Here is a 27,705-nt window from a genome sequence, read left to right as displayed (position 1 = left end):
GCTAATGTGAAACCTATACGTGGATCAAGAGGCAGTCATCAGAACAGAGCAAGGAGACACTACATGGTTCAAAATCAAGAAGGGGGTCTGTCAGGGATCCATTCTGCATCCATACCTTTTCAATCTGTATGCAGAACAGATCATCCGAGACGCTGGGTTGTAGGAGGAGGAATGTGGCATCAGGATTGGTGGAAGAATCATCAACAACCTGCGTTATGCAGATGACACAACCCTGCTCGCTGAAACTGAGGAAGACCTGAAGCACTTGCTGCAGAAGGTCAAGGACTGCAGCGTCCTATATGGATTGAAGCTCAACATTAAGAAAACAAAGATTCTTACCACTGGGCCAATTGGCAGCATCAGTATGGATGGTGAGGTGATTGAGATAGATAACAGTTTTAGTTTACTTGGTTCCACAATCAACACTCTTGGTAACAGCAGCCAGGAAATCAAGAGACAAACTGTATCGGGAAAGTCAGCTGTGAGGGACCTCTCAAGAGTGCTGAAGAGCAACGACATCAGGATGGAGACTAAGGTGTGCCTGATCCGGGCTAGAGTCTCAGCAATTATGTGCTATGCATCGGAGAGTTGGACAGTGAATAGGGATGACAGAAAGAGAATTGATGCCTCCGAGCTGTGGTGCTGGAAAAGAGAGTTGAATATACCATGGACTGCTAGGAGAACAAACAGGCTTGTCCTGGAGAAGGTGAAGACGAAATGCTCCTTGGAGTCAAGGATTCTGAAGCTTCGTCTGACAGACTTTGCGCATGTTGCAAGGAGGGACTGGTCCTTGGAGAGGGACATCATGTTTGGCAGAGTGGAGGGGCAGCGAAGGAGAGGAAGACCTTCGATGAGATAGATCGATTCTGTGAGTGGAGTGGTGGGAATGTGTGTTTGAGACAGCGAGGTTGGCACAGGATAGAACGGCGTTTAGGGCTCTTCTACATAGTGTCACTATGAGTCGCAAGCAACTCGATGGCACATGACAACAACAACAAATGAAAGTTTACAGTAGGAACAGGTTTTCATTCATTGACAACATTTTCTTGCCTCTCCCGCCCCCAATTGACTTTGTAATGCATATCTTGTTCCGGATTGTCAAGTGCCCATCAAAGGAATGGATGCAGAAACTGGTACATCCATACAGTGGGATATTAGGCAACACTGAAAAAAATAATGAACTTGTAAAACTCTATAGAACATTATGAGCCTAGAAGACATTACACTGAGTGAAATCTCTCAAAGGGCAAAGACTGCATAGGACACTGCTATATAAATGGGATGACACAGGGGAAGGGAGAGCGGAGAAAGAATGGATGGACAATAACAATACACTGGACAGATAATGATGGTTCACTGGACTGGACGGATAATGAACAATGCACTGGACAATAATGATGGTACACTGGGTGGATAATGACGGTACAGTGGTAGAAGGGAGCAATTACCTGAAGGGAATAGATGCTTATGTCTTACTCCTAAATCTTAGTTATCAGGGATGTAGAACGATGAAGCAAAAATGAAAAATACCCTTAAAATAATAAAAAAGTCCTCTCCAACAGAGACCCATGGGATTCCCAAGACTGTGGCTGTCACTCACTTTTTGAGCCAGGAACAAAACTAACCTCTGTAGCTCGTTTTTTAGAGAAACATTACACAGTCCCCTAGGGTGACCAGGTGAGCACTCACGCCTTAGGCCTATGGACCAGAGTTAGAGCAGCATTTGCCTCAGGATAGAGCCCAGAAGGGAGGAAGGGGTAGGAGAGTAGGATTAATGGAAATGAGAATTGTTGTTGTTGTTATGTGCCGTAGAGTCGTTTGCGACTCATAGCGACCCTATGTACAACAGCCCTAAACCGTGGTCTATCCTGTGCCAATCTCATTGCCCCTGACAAACCCATCCCGATTATCCCAGTCACTGAATCAATCCACCTCATAGAGGGTCTTCCCCTCCTGCTGTCCCTCCACTCTACCCAGCATGATGTCCCTCTCTAAAGACCTGTCTCTCCTTACAACATGTCCAAAGTATGTCAGACGAAGCCCCAGAATCCTTGCCTCCAAGGGGCAGCCTGGTTTAATCCTCTATTGTAATGAATATTATAAAACATTTATAAATGGTGGAATAAAAAAAATAAATTTTGTTTTGTAAACTTTTACTCAGAGCATAATGAAGAAGTTCCACACTGGACGGGGTGAAATCTGAATTGTGGTTCTCAGTGGAATGCGTCACATGACTTTGGATGAGATCCCTTGCATCGCGCTCCTCAGGGAGCATCCGTGATAATCACTACACCCTGGGCTCCGTTTCAGGCTCTTGGCTCAAAATCTCCGGTGACTCTTACTGCTGCTTTAGGGGTTTCCTAAGGAGTCCAGATGGTCCGGCCGCTATAATCCAAGAGGTCAGCAGTTCCAGTGGTCCAGCTGCTGTGCAGGAGATGTACTGGCAATTTGTTTCCGCTCATTCTAGTCCGGGAAGTCACATAGGGAAGGTTAGCCCCGCCCTTCAGCGTTGCTATGACTCATCAACAACTTCATGGCGTCTGGCTCACGTTTTTGGTTTGTTTCTGAGGTTTTTCTCGGGCTACAGTAAGAAGTGCATTGGATAAATTCACAATTCCAATCTGATGTGGTCAGCATTTTGGAGAGGGTCTACTTGGAATTCTCAAACTCTGACTTGGGGAGCATCTCTGAGCTCAAACTTGAAAGTAGAAAGTGGGCAGGAATCCAGGCAAAAGGGATTTTGTGCAAAGCCCCTGTCCCAGCAGAGCCCTGCCTCCACTGGCTGGAAGGTGACTGGTGTGGGCCGGCCAGGAAGAACTTTCAGATAACAGGCTTGGAGGAAGGCAGACAAGTCAAGGCGGACTTTGTGGTCAGGGAGACACTGAAGCAAGCACTGAAGTCAAAGGGTGCTACGAGTCAGGAAGTCATCCTGGAGAGCTGCCTCTGGCCTATGTGAAATTCACCCCAGCAGACACTGGTTCACAGGACAGAGAGAGATCTCAGACACGTGCGGTCCTCTAGTCTCTACCAGCCTCCTTCACGGCATGTCACTTCCACAGTCCAGGCAAAGGGCTAAACACAGGGAACCCAGTTGTCTGGTAAGTGTGGATGTGCTGCCCATGGAGTCGATGATGACTCATGTGACCCATGTGCTGTCATCGCTGGAGTCGAATGTATGGGACTAGACTCTCGTCTCCCTCTTTGATGACCATCAGGTCAGATCTGGCTCGGATCACCCTCCAATGGGTTTCCAAGACTAAACATCTTTCGCAGTCAATTCAAACCACCACAGAAGCCGACCTCTAGGTGAACCAAACAACTCTCCACAGACGTGTCCCTGAGCTGACTGTTGTTGTTGTTGTGTAACATCGAGTCAGAATCAACCCACAGCTGACCCCGTGTTGGTTTTCCAGAGGTGGTAAATTGCACGGGAGGAGATTGTCCACCTTTCTCTGGTGGAACAGCCAGTGGGACTCGAACCTCGTCCCTCTGCCTTGGTAGCACAGTCCAGTAATCTAGTGGGGTTATGGAGAGGTTATAGACAATTTTTCACAGAAAAGAATGTAAGTGCTTTTTTTCTAAGAGAGAATGGGAGAAGAGGGGGGAAAATTACATAGAAGGTGGAACCAAAACTCGTTTAGATCCAGTTAGAGATAAGAAAGCTTCCTGAACTTCAGAGACTTCTGAATAAGAGTGCTTTGATTGGCAGATTAAAAACAGGGAAGAAAAGACAGAGAAAGCGGTTTCCAGTGGTTTGTGTGCAGTTTTCTCTTAGAGTTAGAAGAGAGATGGAGAATCATCCTTCCAAGTGGAGAGATTTTGGGGAAAATGAGAGACCAGAGAAACCACCTCTGAGTGGGAGGCACATCTGAGCCTCTGAAAAGAAGAAGTGGCCCACAGGAGCAGTTGTGCTGCCTGAGCCAGGCTAATCCTTCCAGAGTCTCCAGTGCTCGCCTCTGCTCTGACCCTTCACCCTCCGCAGCTCTGCTGTAGAAACTCTGAGCCCCCGCCCCCCAGGTCCTGCATACTACTGAAGGGGAGACAAGGAAACCCACACAAACAGGAAGCCTGTAACCAAGAAACAGGTGAAGCGGCAGCCCCCTCAGAGCTCAAGGTCAGTAACCAACTTAGAAGAAATTCACACATTTTAACTAAATGGCCTGTGGAAGGGTGGGCTACCAGCACAACCCTCTGACCAGGCCCAAGCCCCAAAGAGTGCTGCTGGGGACGTTGCAATTAGCTCAATGGCTGATGCTCTGTGAGCCTGGACGTTTAATGATGGGCAGTGTAGTCAGAGGCTGTAGCTTAAGCAGTTTCAGTTCATGTGTTCCTAGAATTGTCTTCATGACAGGCCTGCTAGTTTGCTTCTTGAGAATAATAAAATGGGAGCTAATTTAAGCAGTGTCCGGTTTATCAGGCTTAACTTTCTGACCGTAACAGAGACTGGGCAAGGGTGAACTTGAATATAAAGAAACATCATCTGCAGAATTACATACACGGGGCTTGGCAGACTGCTTATGGAAGGGCCAGAGACTATTTCACATTTTATGGATTATAGGTTATTGGTCACAGCATCTCAGCTTCATTGGGTGAAACAGTTAAGGATGATTTGTGAACACTCAGGTGTGGCTAGGCTCTGTTTACAAAAGACAAAGGCTCGATTTGGCCCATGGAGTCAACCTCAAAGCCAGAGAATCCCTGCTGAGGCCAAACAGAAACCTCTTCCCGGAACAGATGTGGGCTTTTCCTGTTCTGCAGACGTCATTTAGCCCCTGAGGCAGATCCATGGTTTCTCAATGTTCTAGGTTATCTGATATTATGGATTGAACTGTGTCCCCTCCAAATAAATGTCCACTTGATCCAGCCGTATTCTTGGAATGATAGCTTTCTCCATTTCGTGATCTGATGTAATTATTCTATGTGTTATAATACCTCGATGATGTTAATAAGTCAAATTTAGATGAAGTTATACTAATAAGGCAGAATTCCATTGTACCTTGAATCATTCTCCTTTTTTTAAAAAATTTAATTTCTTTATTTTTCATTTCAATGAACATCTACAGAGATTTTGGAATTCCATTCATTCATTGTTGCGCCCCTTTCCCCCGCCCCCCCCCCCAATCTCTGTTAAGATCTTAAAGGGGCTGGACAAGCCAGCGGAGATGAGACAGCTCACAGATGAGCCAGGAGGGGAGTGCGTCCTCTGGATCTGGGGTCCTGCACTGAGAACCTCCTAGACCCAAAACAAGATTGGTGGCAAGGGCTTCCCCCAGAGCCAACAGACAAAGAAAACCTTCCCCTGGAGTTGGCACCCTGAATTTCAACTTCTAGCTTCTAAACTGTGAGAGAATGAATTTGTTAGTTAATGCCATCTCCTTGTGGGATTTTTGTAGCAGCAGCAGCACAAGATAGCTAAGACAGACGGTCTTGAAGAAACCCATGTTCCTCACTGGAAGAACTCTGTTCAGGAGACTCTTTGAGGCAGGGAGCAGAAACCTAGGCATTATTATCCTGGGCATGTCTTGCTGGAGCCATATGCCTCTTCACAGCTAGAACATTCCAGCAGAAGATGTCCTTTTCCTGCACAGGACAAGGAGGGAAGAAGGGATGAAGAACCATGTCACCTTGCCATCTTCCCATCCCTGGTCACTATTCTCAGGGCAGCTTTAATTTCTGTAGTCCTCTTCTTCTTCACAAAGTTTCCCAAGCATGTCAGTAGTTTTCCCAAGAAATGTGGGAGGTCCTCAGAACAGGGGTGCCTGGCCACCACTCACTTGAGGCTCTTTAAGAAGGGCTACCTGGTCATTGTGCCCATGGGGCCCTCAAAGCAGGGGTGCCTGGCCATCACACACATGAGGTGCCTGATGTGAGCTGGGACAATGGAGTTGGAGAGGTGTACGGTCAGCCTAAGGGACGGTGGACAGTGTAGGAAGAGCGACCTCTCAGTGAGCAAGGGCCTGGAGTCAGGGGCAGCAGGCTTGTGGGATGAACACACACTCACATGGTTAGGTGGGATGCCTTTGGTAACAGAGATACTCAGGGATATTTTGATTAATGATTGCCTCAAACATGAAGTGCATTTATACAGCTCTATCAGAAAAAAGAAAAAAACCAAACCAAAACAAACTTAAGCCAAAATCTGTCCATAAATCATATGAACAAGCGCTGTCTATGCAGCCTAAATAGCTCTAGTACAGGCTCTGTTTGTCTTTGGTCAGATGTTGACAAATAGGGCTTGTCCTGGGGAGAGAGCAAGAGCTGAACTTCACCTCCATCGTTCATTTCTCCACACCTTTGATATGAAGCGTGACCCATACTCTCTTGATTTCAGACACACAGAGAACGATTCCTTCATCTCTTAATTAAGTCTCCTTTGGATGCCTCGGGCATGAAGGGGGATATCAAATGGTGTATCTTAGACCGAGTTCTCCTTCTCTTTGAAAGAGACGTGTTGATTTGTCTTAAGGAAACACATCATGTGAGACTGGCAAGCCCTGACTCCTCAGAGGAAACATCAAGCTGGGGGTTTCTCTAGTCTCACAGATCCAAGATTTGAAGGTCAGAAATCCTGTCACTGGCTTCAACGCCTGAGGAGTCCAAGCTTTCGAGGTGATACAGTGAGGTGCCGGCTCAAGGCCTGAGAGCCAGAGGGCCGGTGGTGCAGAGTCAGACGCAGGAACCGACCGGGTCAAGGAAAAAGTCAGTAAGTTTCGCCAGAGGTCCTTGCACATGTGATCTAACGCAGGTCCTAACATCCCTGTGATGTGACGGAGGAGAGTCAGTCTTCACTTAGGAATGAGGCAAGGAAATGGGTGATACTCAGTCATCTTTCTAAGAATTTAAATCAGATCATTCTCACGTCTAAAATCAACAACCTGCTCTTAGAATGAGGGAGTCTATCACTGCAAACAGATCTGCATGGAACTCCAATTGCCCTCGATTTCCCTAGTGAAAACTCTCGGATCACTCTGGATTGGTCCACCTGCCCCACCGTCTACCTGGAAATCTCACACCTGCATTTAATCATTTACCACCCAGGCTACTCACACGTAAAGCTCAGGGTTGGCCCTGCAAAGTCAGTGGTGCTTCCTGCTTCCCTCGCCCCCAATTTCCACACGATTTATTCTGACTCTAAGCTCATGGTCAAACCATTTTGGTTAGAGAGGCACAACTAACAGTCTGATACTGTTGCAACTTAAGATGAGCCCTGGTGGTATTAACAATTTTTAACAACAATTCACCAACTGTATGACAGGAGAAAATGCACAGTGAGTGGGCTTGGATGAACTTGATATGTTCCTAACAGTTCTGTAAGAAGACAAGTGCTAGGTTACTAGATGGGGAAAGGAGCAGAGATGGACCCGAAAAACCGGTCACTGTAGAGGTTACTAAATTATGTAAGAGGTGACCACGGCAGAAATGGGGGAGGTCACTCAGACCACTCTGTAAAGTCTTTGCAACTTCCTGAGAGTCTGTAGTTGTTTCAAAATAAAAAGATCAAAAACTCGAACTAATCACTGAGGGCGAACTTGCATGCGTGCCGAGTTAGCGTCCTTTTGTGTATCTGGAGGGTCTTCATTGGTTTCGCCATCACCACTGCAGGCTGAAGCCAGCGAGGATAAAGAAAGCCATTTCCACCCCATCGGCTGGCTGCTCTGGGCACAGCCTCACGACTCCTCCCCACCTCAGAACCACAGACCTCAGGGGCTCTGCCCTGGAGCTCACTGCTCGACCACCTTCCTTGGGAGGACTTCCTTGGCTTCTCCGAAGGGAGCCCCACGTCACACCTGTTCTCTGTCCTCACATGCCTGCTTTATTGTTCCTCAGAGTCCTTACCCCTCTGCTGTTGCTGTGAGGTCCCAGTGAATGAATCCCAGCGCGTATGTATACAAAGAAACACTGCCCCAACCTACACCATCCTCACAATTACTGCTACGTTGCAGCCCACTTTGGCACCCACGGTGCAAATCAATCTCCTTAAGGGGCTTCATCTCTCTTGAAGACTTTTCTCCTCCTGGGATTTACAACCTATACTATATTATAGTTTGATGTCCTTGTTTACTTTTCTATCTCCTCACTAGAATGTAAGTCCTATGATGGCAAGAGAGGTATTTGAATTAATTTCTGAGTCTTTGCTGCAGGGCATGTGTGTGTGTGTGATGCATGTTTGCCCACAGACCTATCTTTGTAGGAAATAAAACCATGGAAATGAGTTGTTTCCCTGAGAGAGAATTCAAATCGGCCTGTCCTTCTCTGAGAACAAAGCTGCCTTTGAAGCTGAAACCTTCTTCCTGTGCACACTTTTCAGACAAAGAAGACATCTGAGATATAATCGGAAGGAAATAGAGCGTCACGTAACATCATATATAATCATCTGTTTCATAGACCAGTCTTCCAAAAGATTTCTAGAGATGGATTATCAAACTTTCCTTCTTGCTATTCTTCTTGTATACAAAGGTAAAAAAAAAAAGTCTTTGTTTGTAATTGGTCTTTTACATTTTTGAACTTTGAGAGTACTGTTAGATGTATGTTCTTTAGTTGACAGTCGATAGGGTAATTTCTCACTTGTTCATAAAAAAATAAAGTCACAAATACCAACTGTTAGGGGTGGAAATCTTAGACTGGGATGGGGAACTATTAGCCTTTTATTATTTTTTTCAATTGATAGTCTTTCTAGGTTCTAGAAAGAAAGCTTAAGTTGTTCATATGGTGTTTCATTCTTTATGTCTAATTGAATTAATGTGATGTGTGTTCCAGGTCCAGGTGGGACGACGACTACTCCAGATACGACTATTAAATTGGAGGATCATATGAGTCTAGAGTGTATATATCCATCACCAGGCATCTTAACACAAGCAGAATGGTTCAAGATCAGTAGTAGTACATCGGACAGAGAGTCCATGGTGATTTTCAGACCTTTGTTTGGGACCATCGTCAGAGAGTCGTATGTTGGCAGGATCTACTTTCTAAATTCAACCTCGAATCCCAAGGATATGACCCTTGCTTTTTACAATGCCACGGAAGTGGATGTTGGCCTTTATATCTGTCTCCTTCACACGTTCCCATCTGGATCTTGGGAAAAAATGCTTGAGGTGGTTCAGACAGGTAAGGGCGAGCCTCATTTCCCTGCTTCCCCACTCACAACACCTGCATCAACACAATTCAAGTAAATCCAGTCAAAACCAACCAAAACCAGACTGACTATCCTTGAGCCAAAATCTCAAGTAGAAGCTACAAAATGATTTATCGTATTTTTGTGACATTTTCCAGTTACAGTTATAGATTATATGATATTACTGTTTAAAGAATTGCAAGTCAATTTCATCTTTTCTTCATATGATTTCCGTTTTGAGTAAAATTGTCTCACTAATTTGAATGAATAGGAGAAAGCTCTAGTAAAGGTTTGTATTGATGGACTCGAGCCTGGACTCACTGATGGGAGTGACGCGGAGTCCAGGAGCCAGGTGTCTCTCATCTAGACATTTTGTTCCAGCTGTATCTCCTGTCCCTTCCACTAGGCACTCAGTTCTGATTTCAGCTTCTGGACGTTCAAAGTCCGTTTAACTGTACGGAATGTAGCATTACTGGAGAATCCTGTGAAGCATCCCAGCATGCACTCCTTCTTTTAACTCATCTCTGAGATGAGAGAACTTTCGAAAATCTTTACTGTTGTTTTGAGAAGAATCTGAGGATCTTCTAGAGTGTTTTCTGCTGTGCCTGATGGTGATTTTGGCTCGGTGGTTTGAGTGTTAGTTGTGCTGGCACATGGAATAGTGGGTGGAGTAGACTGGAAAGGGACTTGAGTTTCACAGTCATGACATCCTATATAACCCATGTCGGTTGTTCAATCCCTCAGAATGTCAAGCTGCTGTACAGTGAATTGGGATAAAAATATCTATCTCCTTGTTGAATAGTTTAGAAATAACATCTGAAGAACTTGGTGTTTGGTAGTCAGAGAAAGGCAGATATTATTATTGACTATTATTATTATTCCTTATTTTGGTACAAAATGACTAGCGAATGGATAAATTAAGTGTTCTCAGCTTATGGTAGGAAATATTTTATAGCTCTGTATCCATTGATTGATTGTTAGAAGCAGGAGTGGCATCCACTTCCTAAACAACATGCCTCTGGAAACTATGAACTTTAATAAACATAGTTCTAGAAAAGCTCAGGCCTTTTGTTCATAAGATTGCTATGAATTGTGCTCAACTCGACGGCAATCAACAACAACAACAACATTCTTTTTATTATTTTATGAAATCCTTGTCTGCAAGATTGCTGCCAATTTTTTTTTCTATTGTATTTTCTTAACATCCTTTTGGAAAAAGTTTCTGATGCTCACAGGGGTTTGATTTTCAGAAGGTCCCTTTCATCGATTTTATCTTCTCCTGGTTGTGCAGGTTTTGGCTCTTCATGCCCGCGAATACTGCTGTTGCTGTTGTTGATGCCACTGAGTAGAACCAACTCGCCATCGCAGACCTTCCAGGGGATTTTCAGAGACAGTAATTTGCATGAGAGGAGACGGCCCCTCCGTCTCCTGTGAAACAGCTAGGGGATTCGAACTGTGTGCTTTTGGGATTGTAGCACAGCTTCTTACCACTAGGCCACCAGTCTATTTATGTCATAGAATAGGGCATCTAAATTGGTTTCTGTTTTTTCTCTGATAATCATTACGGTTTTTTTGTTTTATGCCTAGATCTCTAATCTGCTGATTTAGTTTTTGTGTGTAGTGTGAGTTGTAGATTCTGTATTAGTTTTCTGAAGGCTGATGTCCAGTTTTGCAAGTCCATTTTGTTAAAGAGGCTATTGTTTCCCCACTTAATGGGTTGTGTTTCCTTGTCAAATATTAACTGACCGTAGATTGATGGGATAATTTCTGGCTCTGGACTCTAATCCAGAGGTCTATGTACTTGTCACTGTGACAATACTGTGCTGTTCTGGCTACCACAGCTGTGTAGTCGGTTTTGAGATCAGAGAGTGTGCTGCCTTTCCTCTGCCTCTCTCCTCAGAAGTAAGCAGCCTTCTGAATCCCCATGGCAATGGACTCCCTCCATATGTGGCAGCCCAGTGTTACCTCCTGCTTACTGGAGAGTGGCTGCGGACTAAGTAACGTGTCCCTAACACAGATAAGTAAACAGGCTCGGGGGTTACAGGCATGGTCAAGGTCATTGAGCTGCTAAGCCACAGCCCCAGAAAGCCCCCAGTCTGTGTTTTCTTAGGAGCTGAACTGGCTGAGGAACAAGGCAAGTTGGAGTCCAGCAGGATGAAGGGGAAAGGCTTGGGGCAGATGACAGGCTGAGCCTTGAGAACTGGAAGGAGTTTCTACAGTCAGAAACTCTCAGGATGAGGGGGAAATATTGACATGGGGGCTGAGGACACGTTTAGTGCTTCAGTTAACGTGTCCAGAGGATGCTGTAGATTGTTACTCTGCACACTTGGGTGTCCTGTGTTAACTACATCACGGATTTTTCTCACTGCCAGTCTCCCATGCTCCAGAGTCTATCTTGGCCTGAACATAGAGCTACCTGGTCTGTCTCTTCCATGGTTTTATTGGTTCCTAATCTGTACTAGGTGGTATCTCGGCATAGAACATTTCTTGGTGGGCTGCTAAGTCCCAGCAGGTGGGCAGTTCTTATCTACCAGCTGTTCCACAGAAGAAAGGTGGGTGGTCCCCTCCATGAAGACTTCTGGCCACAGCCCATCAGGGTGTTTCATTATCTGAGTCAACTCAGATCCGTGGGTGGTTGGTAGCCTGTACAAAGCAGCCTTGGTAATAATTGTGGGGCTACTAACTGAAAGGTCAGTACTTTGACCCCATCAGCTGCTCCAAGAAAGACAGACAGACAGTCTGCTCCTGTAAAGAGGCACAGCCTCAGAAGCTCTTCCGGGAAGTTCTGCTCAGTCTGACAGGGTCACGATGAGTCAGGATCAATGGCAGTGGGCTAACTTTGGTTGACCACCCAAGAATCCATTGTTGTTGGTGACAGATGCTGTTGAATTGAGTTTGACTCATGGTGATCCTGTAAGTTAGTGGAGGACCCCCATCGAGTGTCCCAGGCTCGATCTCTGTGAAAGCAGCAGTTAGGTCTTTCTCCTACAGAGAAGCTGGGGTTTGAACTGTCACCTCTTTTTTAAGTAGTCGAGAGTTTACATGTGACATCATCAGGGCTTCTTCCCCGGATGACAACCACTGTCATGATTATAATTTTCCTCTCCATGTGATTGAATTACTTGCTATGCCTCAGAGAGCTGGACAATGGCTAGGGATGATAGAAGGAGAATGGATGCTTTTGTGCTGTGGTGCTGGAGAGGAGTATTGAATATACCATGGACTGCTAGGAGAACAAACAGATTAGTAGTCCTGGAGAGGGTGAAGCAGGGCTGCTCCTTGAAGGCAAGGATTCTGAAGCTCCATCTGACATACTTTGGACATGTTGCAAGGAGGGACCAGTGCTTGGAGAGGAGTGTCATGCTTGGGAGGGTGGAGGAACAGTGCAGGAGAGGAAGACCCTCGATGAGATGGATTGATTCAGTGACCTGAGTAATGGAGCTGGTTGGGTCACAGACAATAAGATTGGAACAGGAAGCAGGAATGGCATCCACTTCCTAAACAACCTGCCTCTGAAAACTCTATGAACTTTGATAAATGTTGATAGTTGTAGAGGGGCTTCAAGCCTTTTGTTCATAGGGTCTCTGTGAGTTGTGCTCAACTTTACAAAAATCAACAACAGAGTAGGGTTTAGGGTTGTTGTACACAGGGTCACTATGATGTACACAGGGTCACTATGAGTCATAGGCGACTTGCATGCACATAATAACAACATCACATCATTGATGGCTGGTTGGATGACACTGGCACAGCGATTGAAGTGCTCATGTGTTCTCTGAGATTTGCTGGGGCATCTGAAAGTCTCCCTTGTATTGAAGGTCCTGGGTTCACAATATTGTCCAGGAGTCTCTTATTGGAAGGAGACCCTGAAGGACTTGCTGACCCATGTCCTGACCACAGTCTTCACCACCATTCACACTGCTGTTCCTTTGTCCTCTTTTCTGATGCTGAGATGATGTCAGACTTGAAGTTGACTAAAAGCTGGACAAGTGGGACTGCACCCAAGCTGGCTGGTGTGGTGTTTTGGGGGAGTGGAATTTGGGCATCATTCAAATGCCATATCTTTACTGACAATTTATGACATGCTGGGTAATGACAACCACACTGGGCAATGACCTGGTGGTTTGGAGGATGAGAAAGCATCCCGTTTAGCTCCAAATGTTAAATAGCATATTTAGGGAGCTAAATGTTGTGTGGTGTTGTTAGGTGCTATTGTGCATAATGGGCTTGTGTGTACCAGAAGGAAACACTGTTCGTCCTGAGCCCCGACCCTATCCCCATTTTGGGAACTATCCTGATCCTCAACATGACCCCCCTCCTGACCCCCTATCCTGACCCCCCCATCCTGACCCCCCATCCTGAGCCATCCTCACAACAGCTCTGTTGTGTTCTGCCCCTTGTTGCTATCACTGTGTCAATCTGTCTTGTTTCTCTTTTCCATTGACTCTACCTGCTGATAACATGCTCAGAGCTCATGACATGAAATCTCACCATCCTTGCTTTTAAGGAGCGCTCTAGTGTCACTTCTTCTAAGAAACATTTGTTCTTATCTGTCCACGGCATATAGAATATGCTTTGCCAACACTAGTTTGAAAGTATCAGCTTTCCTTCAGTCTTCCTTAAGCATCAACTAAAGTTGTATTTAGCAAAGCATAATTTAAGACAACATATGGTGAGTTATGGAATTAAGCGTACTTTCAACCAGGAGACTAATGCTAGCTTCTCAAAAGAGAGATTTGAGTATAGACTTGGAATGGGTCAACGGCAGGCAAGCGGGACAGGATTGGAAATTGTGTTTGAAGATGATTTAGAAAAAAGGCTTTGGCTCTAGTTTAATTTCAGTTGGAAGATAAATTTCATTAAAAGAATATGCTTACCAAAAAAAAACCCCTAAACTGGGCCAATATATAGTATCGATCAGCTCATCAATGCAATTAATCGTGTTTTATCACTGAGAGCTTGAATTGAACATGTTGACTTATGTTCCAAAGCCCACACAATGCTAGGTGCGTTGTTGTTGTTGTTATGTGCCGTCAAGTCGCTTGCGACTCATAGCGACTCTGTTTACAACAGCCCTAAACTCTGCTCTGTCCTGTGCCAATCGCGCTATGACACTCCCATCCCCATTACCCCAGTCACTGAATTAATCCACCTCATAGAGAGCCTTCCCCTCCTACGCCGTCCCTCCACCCTCCCAAGCATGATGTCCCTCTCCAAGGACTGGTCCTTCCTTACAACATGTCCAAAGTATGTTAGATGGAGCCTCAGAATCCTTGCCTCCAAGGAGCCACCCGGTTTAACCCTTTCCAGGGTGAATCTGTTTGTTTTCCTAGCAGTCCATGGCACTCTCAATATTCTTCTCCAGCACCACAGCCCAAAGGCATCAATTCTCCTTCTATCCTCCTTAGACATTGTCCAACTCTCTGATGCATAACAAGTGATAGCAAAGACCATGGCCTGTATCAGACACACCTTAGTCTCCAGAGAGAGAGACACCATTGCTCTTCAGTACTTTGGAGAGGTCCCTAACAGCAGACGTTCCCATGGCAATGAGCCTTTTAATTTCCTGGCTGCTGGTGCCAAGAGTGTTGAGTGGGGATCCAAGCAAACTAAAGCTGTGAACAATCTCAATCTCTTCAGTTAGATGCATTACTTGCTTTATTTTACACTCTATCTGAAGTCATGGGCACATTCCCATTCCAGCTTTTGTTTCTTGTGTCAGAGGAAGGGATACAAACATGCAGCAATGACACTAACTTGTACAATTAATAACAGCTACGAAGGGGAACATGGAGGAATGTTCTCAATGATTACGACCTGGTGGTGGAAATCTCAGAAGAGGCTGAAATGCCCTAGCGAAGGGGGCCTCTTTTTTCTCCCTCCCAGTGGTCATGCACGTGCACTCATCACAGCAGCTCTGTCTTAGTTTAAGATATTTTCTAAAGTTGGATGGAACAATATTATTTCAAAACTAATGTTTCAAGAAAGAGGCTGTAGACCCTCTCTTAGGGCCCATTCTAGTGAGCTCAGAAGTCGTAATGCTTTCTTTTCCGCGCGCGCGTGTGTGTGAGAGAGAGAGAGAGAAAGAAAGAGAGAGAGAGAGAGAGAGAGAGAGAGAGAGAGAGAGAGAGAGAAATATGAATGAATAAAAAAGAAAAGTTACTTTGCTATAATTTCCATTTAAAGAGAGGAGTGATGTTAAATAGTACCTGGAAGAAATTGTCAAGTGATGAAGACTTTGCAGGGCTTAGAAACCTCACTCCAAATGAAAAAAGAAAAAATCCCAAAACACCAACAAGAGTCTGGATCTAGACAGGTGATGTCCATTAGGATCTGTGGCCAGCAGGTCACAGCTGCTGCACTTCTTATAGGACACTTAACAGGCAAGGGACATGGAAGGGGACCGGAAGTGGCTCCAGGTCAACTTAGTGACTTGTTTTCCATTCTAACTTGAAGAGTGGGTACAGAGTAGCATTTGGCATGGATTCAATGCTCAGGCTTTTGGAGAACACTGACCCCAGTCAAGACCACAGAGAGCGAAGCGGAAGGCTAACTGGAAGATGCCCCAGTGCAGGCATTGAGCGATCAGATGGCTGAGACTGTTTAATCGCTGCACACACTGCAGATATGCTTTCCTGGGTGCAATGGCTCTGTGTCTGAGCCTTTCTCCGAGTCTTCCTGCCTTCCTGTGCTGTGAGACTCCCCAGCCCTTACACCTCATGCCCTTGGGAGCCATAGTGGGTCAGCCCTGGCTGTGCTGGGCCCCTGAGTCTGGATGGCATGCTGCCCTGTGTCTCCATCCCCAGGAGCATGGCTGGCTGGACCGTGTGAGCCTGAGGATGGTCGCTGACTGGTGACCCAGCAGCCTTCCAGATGTCAGAATGCCCTGTAGGATGCGACCTGGCCAGCATCAGCCACGAGTGACCCCCCGCGGCACAGGTGCCAGCTGGACTCAGACCAGGGCCCCCCCACGTGGAAGAAGAGGATTTTGCCACTGAGCGTCACTACCCCTAACACGTGTTCTGTGGATGAGTGTCCTCGAGCTGTCTGAACTCCAGCAACACCTCACCTGACCCACCCTGCAGTCTCCTCCCATCTGCTGTGTCCCAGCCTGGAGCTGAGGCCACACTGGGAAGCCAATCCCTTCACGGCTCTCCTCTCTGCCTCGAACCCCTTCCTCTGCCCAGTCGGTCCCCAGAACCTGCGTCTCCTGAACAGGCCCGAGGAGCTCGCCACATCGTCTCCCCAGCCCTGCTAAGGAGCACCTGGGTTGCATTTCTTCCAAGACAGATTTGTTCACGCTTTTGGCAATCCTTGGTACGTCCGACACCCCTCGCCAACACCACAATGCAACAACGCAGATTCGCCAGTTTCTGTATTTATGTATTCCCTACAGCAACATTCAGAAGACCTTTATTTTCAAGTTCTTAAAAAACATATTCTATCAGGATGGCGTCCTCCACGGCCTCAGCATGAACAGATGATGCTACTTTTTTGCAGGAGGTATTTTTCCTTCCAAGATGACTGAGGCAAGGGGACGTATTTGGCTCCAACTCTAGAAGAGAGATTGTAGCTTTGTGCTAGAACAAGTCTGCTCTGTGTCCCTGAGACTGTGCTCACGCGTGCAGAGCCCTGGTTGTTGTTTGGTGTCATGGATTCCGCGTTGATGAATGCAGCCCTGGGCACAGCAGGTGGAAGCTCTTGGCCTCTGCTGAACTGGCAGTCACTGGTCTCATCACCGTGTCAATCCCACTAGTGAAAGCCCCCCTGTCCTTCACTGACCCTCCACTTTCCCAAGCAGTTTGTCGTTTTCCGAGGACTGGTTCCTCCTGGTACTATGTCCAAAGCCTAGGAGGCCAGCTCTCACTAGGCGGCCTCCAAGGAGCTCCCTGGTGGACGCTGACCAGGACAGATTTGTTCACCCCTCTGCAGTCTGCAGCCCTCTCTTCAATCCTCTTCAGCTCTGGGATTTTCCCTTTTCAGCTTTCAGCCTTCAAGGAAGGCCGTGTGTTTCCCACCACTTTCAGCCACAGCTGCTCTGCCTCGGAGCTTCTGGGGCTGCCAACCACAGACCTGGGCCTCATTTCCGCTGCAGAGGGGGTGCTGCTGCGTGTGAGGGTGGGGTAGCAGCGTGTGTGGCCTAGAGCCCGGGGGAGACTCATGCCTGACACGCTCCGCGACGGCGAGATCAGTCTGCATGTGGGCTTCTCCCCTGCATAGTGCAAGGGTCTGTCTTGTGTGCAAGTGTATTTCCTTGTGGGGAAATAGCGAGAGCACATTTCCTTCAACTCTTCACAAGTAGACTTCAGTGGTGTGGATTATCTGTTTCACAGGTTATCCCACCATCACTAACAGAAACTCAGGCCCCCTAAGCAAAGACTTCTGCTTGACCTGTCTCACCCTGGGACTCCCACAAACTCATTGACCTTGAGTCAACTTGAACTCTCAGTGACCATTGGTTCTCTGAGGAGAACGGCAGCTGGCTCCATGGCTGTGGCGGCACACTGTGACATCTTTCCTCCAGAAGAGGACCTTCTGGTGGTGACTGAGTGCCTTAATCACTGTGCCACCACAGAGTAACCCGACCCAACTCCAATCAAGTTGATTTTGGCTCTTAGCGACCCTCCCTCAGGTTTCTAACTCTGTAAACCTTTCAGGGAGGAAGCTGTCCGGCCTTTCTCCTGAGTGGCTGGTGGGCTTGGCCAGCGGCCCTCTCATGGCACCCCAGGCCACCACAGCCCCTTTGGGCTCTGGACATGTGCCTGTTCTATGTCCACATCCCGCTGCACAGCACTGGTCATTCTGTGACTGGCGGGCCCAGCGTTTCTGTGATTCACCCGTGTCGTAGCATACCTGGGGACTTCATTTCTCAACACTGCTGGCTCATCTTGGGGTGTCACTCTCATTTAAGACTGCCAGTCCTGAGATAGAGTGTTACCCTTCAGAAGCTTCCCCCCAGAATTCTCTGCCAGGTTCATGGGCAGTTGTCTGTGACCTTGAGAAAGATTGTACAAGTAATTCACCACTGATAGAGGCCAGGATGAGGAGAGAAAAGGGACAAATCTGTATTTTGCATTTCATACAGAGAAACGCTGGTGTTCGGGGTTAAGCACAGAAGCCAACACTACCACAAACACAGTGAGCAAGGAGTGATTGAAGAGAGGAGAAACATCAGTGGCCATGCTTGCTGGGTGTTCGGGGCCCCTCTGCTGTTTTTGTTTTTTAGTTAAGACAGTCTGATGTCTGTCTATGTAGTGCTGATCAAAGGGACTTAGTTTCTTAGCTCTGCTTTTGTTTGTGCTGGGTTTTGTTTTGTGTTGGTGTCACACAGCGGATTGACAACTTTGAAACTGTTAGGAACTTCAGACTCTCTGGTCAGCCCTTCAAGGACGGAAGTGAAATGATTCCCAGAGGCATGTTCTTTTCTACTTACTGCAGAAGAGTTTTAATTAAATAACTCCACTGCAGGGGCTGCTGACACTCCCTGGGGAGATAAATCTCAATGTGAGACCATTTCTCCTGACTTCAGCTATTTAACCAACTTGCATTCCCCGTGCTCCCCCCCCCACCCCAAGTCATCTTCATGATCTGCAGGGGGGGAGAGGCCTTTGTTCCCTAGAAGCAGCTTCCTGTGAGCAGATGTGAGGCACAGCTCCACACCAGTCTCTCTGAAGAGCTCCGTTTTGGATCTTCTGCTTTCAGTGGGGTGAGGGTCCTGGCCAGTGACGGAGGTGTGGGCCCCTGGGGCCCTGGGTCCACAGCGGACTTTAAGAGCACGCTGTTCTCATTGCAGAGATGAGCTCTGAAGAACATGTTGTAGGCCTCTTATGGTCAGGATGCATGAACTTCTGCATGCTAGCAAGGCTGATCCTTCCAGAATAGCTTAGTGAAGGGGTGTGGGTGTGTGTGTGAAAGAGAGACAGACAGAGAGTGAGAGAGACAGACAGACAGAATCCTCTGCATGTGTAATTTGACAGAACCCCGAAGGCAGAGTAGTTCATCAGAAAATTACCAAGTGAAAAGTCAATGGTTTGATTCTCTGGGAGAAAGGTGAGGCCGTCTGCTTCCTGAACACCACAGCTGTGAAGACTGTGGGGCATTTCTACTCAGTCTTAGAGGGTCTTTGGGCACCAGCCTTTTACTTGACGCAGAGGAGTCTTGATGACGTCATGCCTTACATGTCAGGCTGATAACTGAAAGGCGTGGATTCAGATCCACCAGCCACGCCTCAGGAGAAAGGCAGCGGCATTCTCCTCCTGTGAGGATTGACCACCTGAGAAAGCCAGTGGAAGGAGCCACCAAGTGACTGGAGAGCAGTGGACTTGAGTTTGGTCCATGACAGAGATTTTTTCCCTTTGTTTATAGTCTATGATAATTTCTTTCATGACGGTTAAAGAACATGAGCTCATGTGCCCAATCTATTCTGCTGATGAGCGCTCCAACTCAAAATCATCGTCATGGAGTCGGTGCTAAAGTCTCAGCGGCCCTCCACTGAGTTTTCGAGTCGGTAAATTATAGCAGGTGGAGGATGGCCATTCCTCCCTTGAAGCAGCTGAAGGATACAAACTTCTAGAGTCACATGCTCTTTGGGTTAGCACTGCAACATCCTACACCATTCTCTTTACAAATTACAACTGGGGATTTGGCGTTTTTCATCTGAGAAACAGATGGAGAATTCAATTGTTGTTTCAGAGCTCGGTGTCATTGGTGTATATTCCCAAGCCGTATTTTCTCTGTTCCATAAGCTTGTGATCTCATATTTATAAATTATTCTCTCTTGTTCTCTTTTAAGGAACATAGTTGCTTATTCAAATAAATGAATAGTTATTTATTTAAGCTAAGACTTAATTCTACTTTTCATTAAAAATAGAAAGTTTTCGTAAAAATGAATAAGATGGTAACATTTTTAATCATTGGCATATTGCTTTCAGCTGACACAGTGTTTGAAGGTTTATCCTTAGCACAGTCTGGCTATTAGGCTTTCAGTGAAAATAACTGAACCAAAGGAAAAACAGAAAAGTCAAACCAAAGGGAAAAATCAGTGAGCTTTTTTAAACACTCTGAGGTTCCTTTCATTGAATGGATGCTGATAACAGTAATTTTCCAATTTGTACAAATTCTTTCTAATTGAATAGGCAGATTTTGTTCACTGTGAGGAGAAGAGAAGGGCAGTGCAGACCACACACCCTGAAAAGACGTAGACCAAGGACATAACACAGGGTAGTCGTTTGGTTTTCAACATCCAGGTAGAGCTTTCTGATAGTTAGGAAGACTTATGAGATTTATGGAGATACTGACAGTGCAAGAGAGAAAAGACCCTTGGTGAGATGGATTGACTCAGGGACTGGGATAATGAGGGTAGGTGTGTCAGAGACAGTAAGTTGGCTCAGGATAGAGCGGGGTTCAGAGCTGTGGTACATAGGGTCACTATAAGCCGCATGTGACTTACTGCCACATAAAAACAACAACAATGTGGTAATGGTGGGTGCACATGGATGTACATCAAGACTTTTTGGACCTTCTCTACTAATAATTAACCAACCCCTCCACCGAACCTATTGCCGTGGAGTTGATTCTAACTCATAGCTACTCTACAGAATAGTACAGGCTGCCCTATAAGCTTCCATGACTATCAGTTCTAGGGAAGTAGATTACCTGCTTTTGCTACTATGGAGCCACTGGTAGGTTTGAACTGCTGACCTTCAACTAGCAGCTGACTGCTAAACCACTGCGTCACCATGACTCCTTCAGATGATATATAACCATAATCCATTGAAGTCAAACCCATTTTTACTCACAGCAACCCTATTGGACAGAATAGAAATCCCTTAGAGTGTTTCCAAAGTTGATGAGTTTGAACCACTAACCTTTTGAAGAGTAGTCAAGTGTATAACCACTGCACTACCATAGTAATGGGCTCCAATGCTAATACTAAAACCCAAACCAAACCCACTGCTCTTGTGTAGATTTTAACTCATCGTGATCTTCCACCATGTTTCTGAGGCTGTAAATATTCATGGTAGCAGATTGTACATTTCCCCCCCCAACAGTAGCTGATAGATTTGAACTTGTAACATTTCAGCTAGCAGCCCACTATAATATTAATTAGTCCACCAAAGCTCTTTACACTAAAACGATCATTTACCAAGTATTTATTAAGTAGTAGACCAGATATTAAAAATTTTTGCATGGATTACTTAATTTAACTCCCTGTAAAAGAAGCAGACGGAACGTGAGGGTGGCTGAGTCTGAGTTCTACCAGCTTCATGAAGGACAATTACTCCTATCAATGATCTCCATGGTACCAAAATACCTACAAGGTCAGACATGTCACTCTACATGCTCCTGAACCTTTTTCTACCAATCATTAGGCTGATGTTCATTTCAACTCATAGATTTTACTCATAGTTGTGGGGTTTATTAGGGAGATAGGTTGGAGAGCGAGGGAGGCAAAGAATGCAGTGCACACAATGCAAGTCCAAGTTTAGACCAGCAGTCCCAAGCCAGATTAATAGTAAGACACAAATCCTCACTTAGTGAAAGGCAACTTCTAGGTCAACCAGTGAAAGTCTAGGTTCGGTTCAACAGCACAAATATAAGATGTCTCTGGTTTCCTCAATCATCCAGCATATTTTATCTTAGAGTAGTTACAAGTCAGATTTTCCTTCAGTCACCTAGCAAACAAAAAACGTATTGCGATGGGAAAGTCTGCTGTTAGGGACCTCTCTAAAGTACTCAAGAGCAACGGTGTCTCTCTGGAGACTAAGGTCCGCCTGATACAGGTCATGGTTTTTGTAATCACTTGTTATGCATCAGAGAGTTGGACAATGACTAGGGAGGATAGAAGGAGAATTGACGCCTTTGAGCTGTGGTGCTGGAGAAGAGTATTGAATGTACCATGGACTGCCAAGAAAACAAACAGATTCATCCTAGAGAGGGTTAAACCAGGCTGCTCCTTAGAGGCAAGGATTCTGGGGCTTCGTCTGACATACTTTGGACATGTTGTAAGGAGAGACAGGTCTTTAGAGAGGGACATCATGCTGGGTAGAGTAGAGGGACAGCGCAGGAGGGGAAGACCCTCTATGAGGTGGACTGATTCAGTGACTGGGGTAATCGGGATGGGTGTGTCAGAGGCAGTGAGATTGGCACAGGATAGAGCAGGGTTTAGGGCTGTTGTACATAGGGTCGCTATGAGTCGCAAACGACTCAACAGCACATAACAACAACAACATCTAGCAAACAAAACCTTTAGCTGTGGCTTTTATCACCAGAGTTCCTCTAGTTACACCTTACGATGGTCTCTTCAAAGCAGTGCCACCCAGTCTCTTCCTCTCTCCCCACCACTGCCTTCACTATCTCTCCACCACCATCTCTCAAAGTGTAGAAGATATTCTCTTATATTGATCCCACAGCTGTTGATGATCTGCAAGACCATGTATCTCTAGATAAGGTAGCTGAAGACCATGTCCCCAATGGGAGCTAACACAATGACTACAAACATCAGTCTTCAAGGTTCTGACACCCCACTTTCAATATCATGTGAGGTGGATACTATTATTAATACAGAATTTAAAACAAAGAAGAAAGTAAAGACAAATGGAAAAATGTTGAAAAATAAAATAAGTGTGGTAGGTAGGGGGAAATGAAAATAATGTTACATTCATGGAGGAGCACAAGAGATTATTAGAACTTGAGACGTTATTAGAACCATCAGAACCTTTAAATTGGTGGCCCCCAAACTTGTTGTGTTTGAGCAACAGGGTTTTGTAAAATGGACAAAGTTAATTTAGCAGACCGCCTTGAAAAGGAGTCAATCTTGATCTGAATTTTCTACCCAGCAAATCCTCAAAATAATTTTCTCTGTAAAAATAGACTCAAATAATTCTTTATAATTTTGCATTCTTTCTTTAAAAAAATAACATTTTTTCCATGTACACCCTCTTCCCCAATATTATTAAGTTTCTCTCATCTGCTCTCTCCCTCTGATGTATGGAAAAACTTTTTGGCATTTATTTTGGAGTCTTTTGCAGTGTATTTTTCAAATACTCCTTTAGTCTGGCTACTTGTTTGTACCTCCGGGCTTCGTATCCTCAATGGGGTGAATGTCCCCTTTGTTTCTAGGCAATACCTTCATCCCACAGTTGCCCTTTGACTTTTCCAGTTTTGCCAAAAGGGATTTTATTATCAAGCACTTAGTCCTTTAGATCTGTGGCATGTATTTTTCACGGACTTTTAAAAATGTGTTTTTCAGTCATCTTGGGGATTCTTTTGGGATTTTTACCTGAGTAGCTATGCTTTTTTTAACCTGAACATTTGCATTTTATTACACTTTTCATCTGCAATCATGCAAAATTTCCAGTGCCTTTGTTTGACTTTCTTTTCTAGTCAGAATTGCCCTTAGTCGTTAGATGAGGACAGGCTGCAAAATGCATGCGGTGTGTGCATATTCCATTCCACAATGCAATATGAGCTTCAATATATTTTTATTTCTAGTTGAATCAGGAGCTAGTGATACATTTGATCCCAATTTAATGGCGCCATAGTCTTTCAAAGGTAAAATTGAGGATGGAAGGCAGATGATTTAAGGACTTCACCAATCTTCTCTGGAGTAATTTTCCAGTTTACTGATTTTGCTTAATCTCTCTATCTTGGGTTTATGGTCTTGGCTAGGCAGTCTGCAGTCCAACACATTAGGTTGAGTTCTGTCTGGTAAGATGTTGGCCTTTTTGCGGTGGTTTACCTGGTTGGGTGTGGTTTGTGTGTTTGCTATACTTTAGAAGCAGGGCTATCTGTGTCTTCAAGAAATACCTTTTTAGTCTGCAGGTACAAAGTTATTGATTTTTATTGATTAACCTCCTTTCATCCTGAATCACGTGCATCACTTAATCTCAAGGTTGTCACTTTCTTCGGACTTTTCCATTAATCCCCTTAATTTTTGTTAGTCCTTTGACATTTGTGGGTATCAAGTTGTATATTTCTATTGTTCCATTTCTAAATAAAGTTGATGATAGAGCCATTATTGGGGACAGACATTTTTTACAAAGGCTGGAGAGGATGAAACCAAACCAAAAAGAGAAAGCTCATTTCTGTTTGGTGGGAGCAGCCCCGCAGGACCACACAGAACCACCCCATGGAGTTTCCAAGCTTGCCCATCTTCACAGAAGACACGCGTGGAGAGGTTGGAGCGCTCAAGGTGCTGACCTTTCTGTCAGCAGCCCACTGTTTAGCCATTGTGCCTCCAGCAATCCTGGGGATGGAGCAGGGTAGGAATCGGGCAAAGAGCTCTCATTACCTTTGCCAGGTGCCGCTGTAAGAGGAGGGGGAAGCTGTGTGTGTGCTGAGGCCCCTCAGTCCACGATTCAGGTCTTGTGTATTTATCCACCTTCTCACAGCCCAGTCTGGTCATCTTGCAAACTTCTCTTGAGCATAATGCTGTCTTTGATCTCTTATCACTCTCTTTTCCTTTAAAATTGCTTTATTGCTGTTTTCTATCTGTTCTTATCATCATCAGAACCTTCTTTGGGAAGTGGAATTGGGTTGACTGAAAGGCTTACTCCCCATGGTTGGTTTTCAGCTCTGTGGTTCTGGGACTGCCAGTTCTCGGTTCTCGCTTTCAGGGGTCCCTGGGATTAATGGAAAGACTGGTTTCTACTGCAGGCTAGGCTATCAAGTCTGCACCAGCCTGTGTCTGTGCTAAAGCTCCCTGCACACGGTCAGGTCTGGACCCGAAGCATCACAGATTTGCACCAAGCACTCATTACTCTTTTCTCGACAAGTGAGACATTTCTCTTGCTCTGTCTTATATTAATATCTTTACGGGGAAGTCTGATGGCTTAGTGGTAAGGAATTGTCCTGCCAATTCTAAAGGGACAAGGTGTGAACCTGCCAGCTGCTCTGGCTGGAGGGTCACCTATGAGTAAATTCCTAGTTGACAGTACATCGCAACCACATCTTTAAAATGTTGTTTCTGATTTTAGTCAGAACAAATTAAAAATTGTACAGTACACTGGCCACATCTCCAGGGCTTTTTGCCAGGCTTGTGTATGCCTCAGGGCTCCACTTAATAAATAAATAGCTGGTCATTTCTGTGGGAAATTGCCTTGGATAAAATCAGGAGGGTGGCCAAAAACAACTGTGAGGATCCTTTATTGTGGTTATATAAAGACAGAAATGGGGGCTTCATTTTGATTCCTACAAAGAACACAAGCAAAGCAAGAATACCACAAGGGAAGAATCCTGCAGGAGAAGAGGACACTGTGTGGAGAAGGTGCTGGAGCTTGTTATGCCAAACAGCCCTGGAGAGATGAACTGTGGCACTGACAGGCACTAGGAGAAACCTGTCTGGGAAGAAGGGCTCTGAGCCCTGGTTAGATTTCCTGTTGAATGTTTAATCTTTTGGGTGCTATTGTCAATGGTCCTGTTTCCCTATTCTGTTACTGTAGAGGAATCCCACTGTTTTTGGTAGGGTCATGCCTGCTGTAAAGATTTATCGATTTGGAAAACGTGGCGAGGCCTTGCTAGGAGTTGAAATTGACGTGAAGGCAGTGGGTTGTGCTCCAAATATACCACAGGAAACCCACAGGCGATAAAACCTGGCAATGTGCTTTCGTGAAGATTGTTGTTCTTATTTTGTCGTTGAGTTGCTGTCAACCCATAGCTGACCCTCCAGCAGGTTTTCAGAGGGTGTAAATCCCGTGACCTGTCCTTCTCCTGCAGAGCAGCTGGTGGATTCAAACTACAAAGCATTGAGACTGCAGCACAGCTTCTTACCTCTAGGCCGCTAGATCCCCTTGGGATCCTTCGAGATCTACTCTGTCTTGTAAGGCTTGACTGATGAGAATGAGTTTGGGTTTCGTGCACCAAATTACTATTTTCCTGAAATGTATGCTGAGAATTTGCATCCTGTTTGTCCTGTGTCTAATGTGCACCTCGGTGCTTAGCTGTGTGGGGCCAGGGTTTACTTATATGACCACTTTAACAGCTAACTCAGCCTGTGGGTAAATTATGCTTGCTGCTGTGTAAGATCAGTCCACTGACAGGTGAAAGGAGTATTTTATCCGCCTAACTGCTACTCTCCAGGGATGTGATTCAGCCACATGAGAAGTCTGAGATGAAAGAAGGACTGAAGTCTGGGTCCCAACAGGTAAGGACGGATTTGGTGTGCAGACTTCTGATTCCATGACTGTGATTACACTCAAAGCCCACAGGTCAATGGCTTTCTGGAGTTACGTTTCCTTCTAAAAGGCCAATCATACATGTGATAAATGCCATTCCAAGATTGGGGCAAGTAAGTCATCACTGAAGGCCAGTTGAGGGGAATCTGGAAATGTAATAGGGTGGCTTTGAGACACTTAAAGGAATGGAAGTGGAGATAAAAGTGCTCAAGGGGAATGGGAATTATCCCCAATATCAAGACAAAACAAAACAACGCCCTTATCATAGTTACAAGGAGACAAAGAAACCAGGAAGGATGGAAATAGTTAGCTTACATATGTCAAAAGCAATAATTTGTATTTGTTTTTGCATTTTAAAAATAAGCCACAGCAATTGGGTATACTAATATATAGCCTATTGCAGTGGAGGCCTTTCTGACTGTTCATACTCCTGTACACAGAGTAGAATCACCCAGAGCGCCTGAGGCTACACGGCCTGTTGTTGTGCAGGCCTTTCTGACTGTTCATACTCCTGTACACAGAACAGAATCACCCAGAGCGCCTGAGGCTACACGGCCTGTTGTTGTGCAGGCCTTTCTGACTGTTCATACTCCTGTACACAGAACAGAATCACCCACAGAGCGCCTGAGGGGGTGTGTGGTCTTTACAGATGCAAAATGCCTTGTCTTTCTCCTGGGGAGCAACTGTTGACGTTGTATCTGCCATCAAGTCAGAACATTAATTTTCCAGTGGGTTTTCAGAGGCAGTAAATCACACAGGAGGGGACTGGCCATCCATCTCTAGCGTGAGTTCAAACCACTACACCTTTCATTAGCAACTCAGTACTTAAAACCTGAGCCACCAGGGCTCAGTACCGACACATCATCAAAAGCCACAAGACCTTTGCTGTTGAGTTCTCACATCAACCCTCCATCAGGTTCTCAAGACTAAATCTTTCCAAAAGGAAACTACCCACCTTTCTTTCATTGAGCAGCTGGTGAGTTTGAACCAGTGTCTGTTTTTCACTTGGCAGCCTGATCCATCACAGAGCCTCCTCTATGGCACTCTAATCCCCCTGCTCTCCTTTTACCAACCTATTAAGGCGTTTCAGCTAAGCTTTCCCCTCTGTGGCTTCAGGCAGCGATGTGAAAATGAATCCTGTGATTCCTTTCTGTTACTCCCTTGTTCATGTGTTCGCAGTTTTAATGCAGCTCTTGAGTGTGGTCTCCCAAACAGAATAGGAGACACATAATCCCTTCGGTCAGCGACCTTCATATTGGATCATTTCTTAGACTAAAAATGCATCTTACAGGCTCTTTGTGCATTTACAAAAACATCTCTGCATCTGTCTACTTTAACCAAACCCACTACTGAAAAGTTCAAGTAAGTAGCAGGGACCCTCCACCACTCTCATTCACAGTAATAAGTGCTTTCTAAGTC

The 27,705-nt window shown here is 45.5% G+C and overlaps 1 protein-coding gene across 1 annotated transcript in view; it reads left to right on the top strand.

Annotated features, from left to right (window-relative positions):
• CD226 (CD226 molecule) overlaps positions 1-27,705 on the top strand; it is a 53,311-nt gene that overhangs the window by 11,841 nt on the left and 13,765 nt on the right. Inside the window, exon 2 of the mRNA XM_006892764.1 lies at positions 8,758-9,105. Within this exon, the coding sequence (XP_006892826.1) occupies positions 8,758-9,105 (348 nt within the window). The remainder of the gene's footprint in view (positions 1-8,757; positions 9,106-27,705) is intronic.

This window comes from Elephantulus edwardii, unplaced genomic scaffold (genome assembly GCF_000299155.1).
Source record: "Elephantulus edwardii isolate Elephantulus edwardi_28Jun2011 unplaced genomic scaffold, EleEdw1.0 scaffold00118, whole genome shotgun sequence".
NCBI classification, from domain to species: domain Eukaryota; kingdom Metazoa; phylum Chordata; class Mammalia; order Macroscelidea; family Macroscelididae; genus Elephantulus; species Elephantulus edwardii.
The sequence above is the reverse complement of the archived record's forward strand: the minus strand, read 5'-3'. Positions and strand labels throughout refer to the sequence as shown.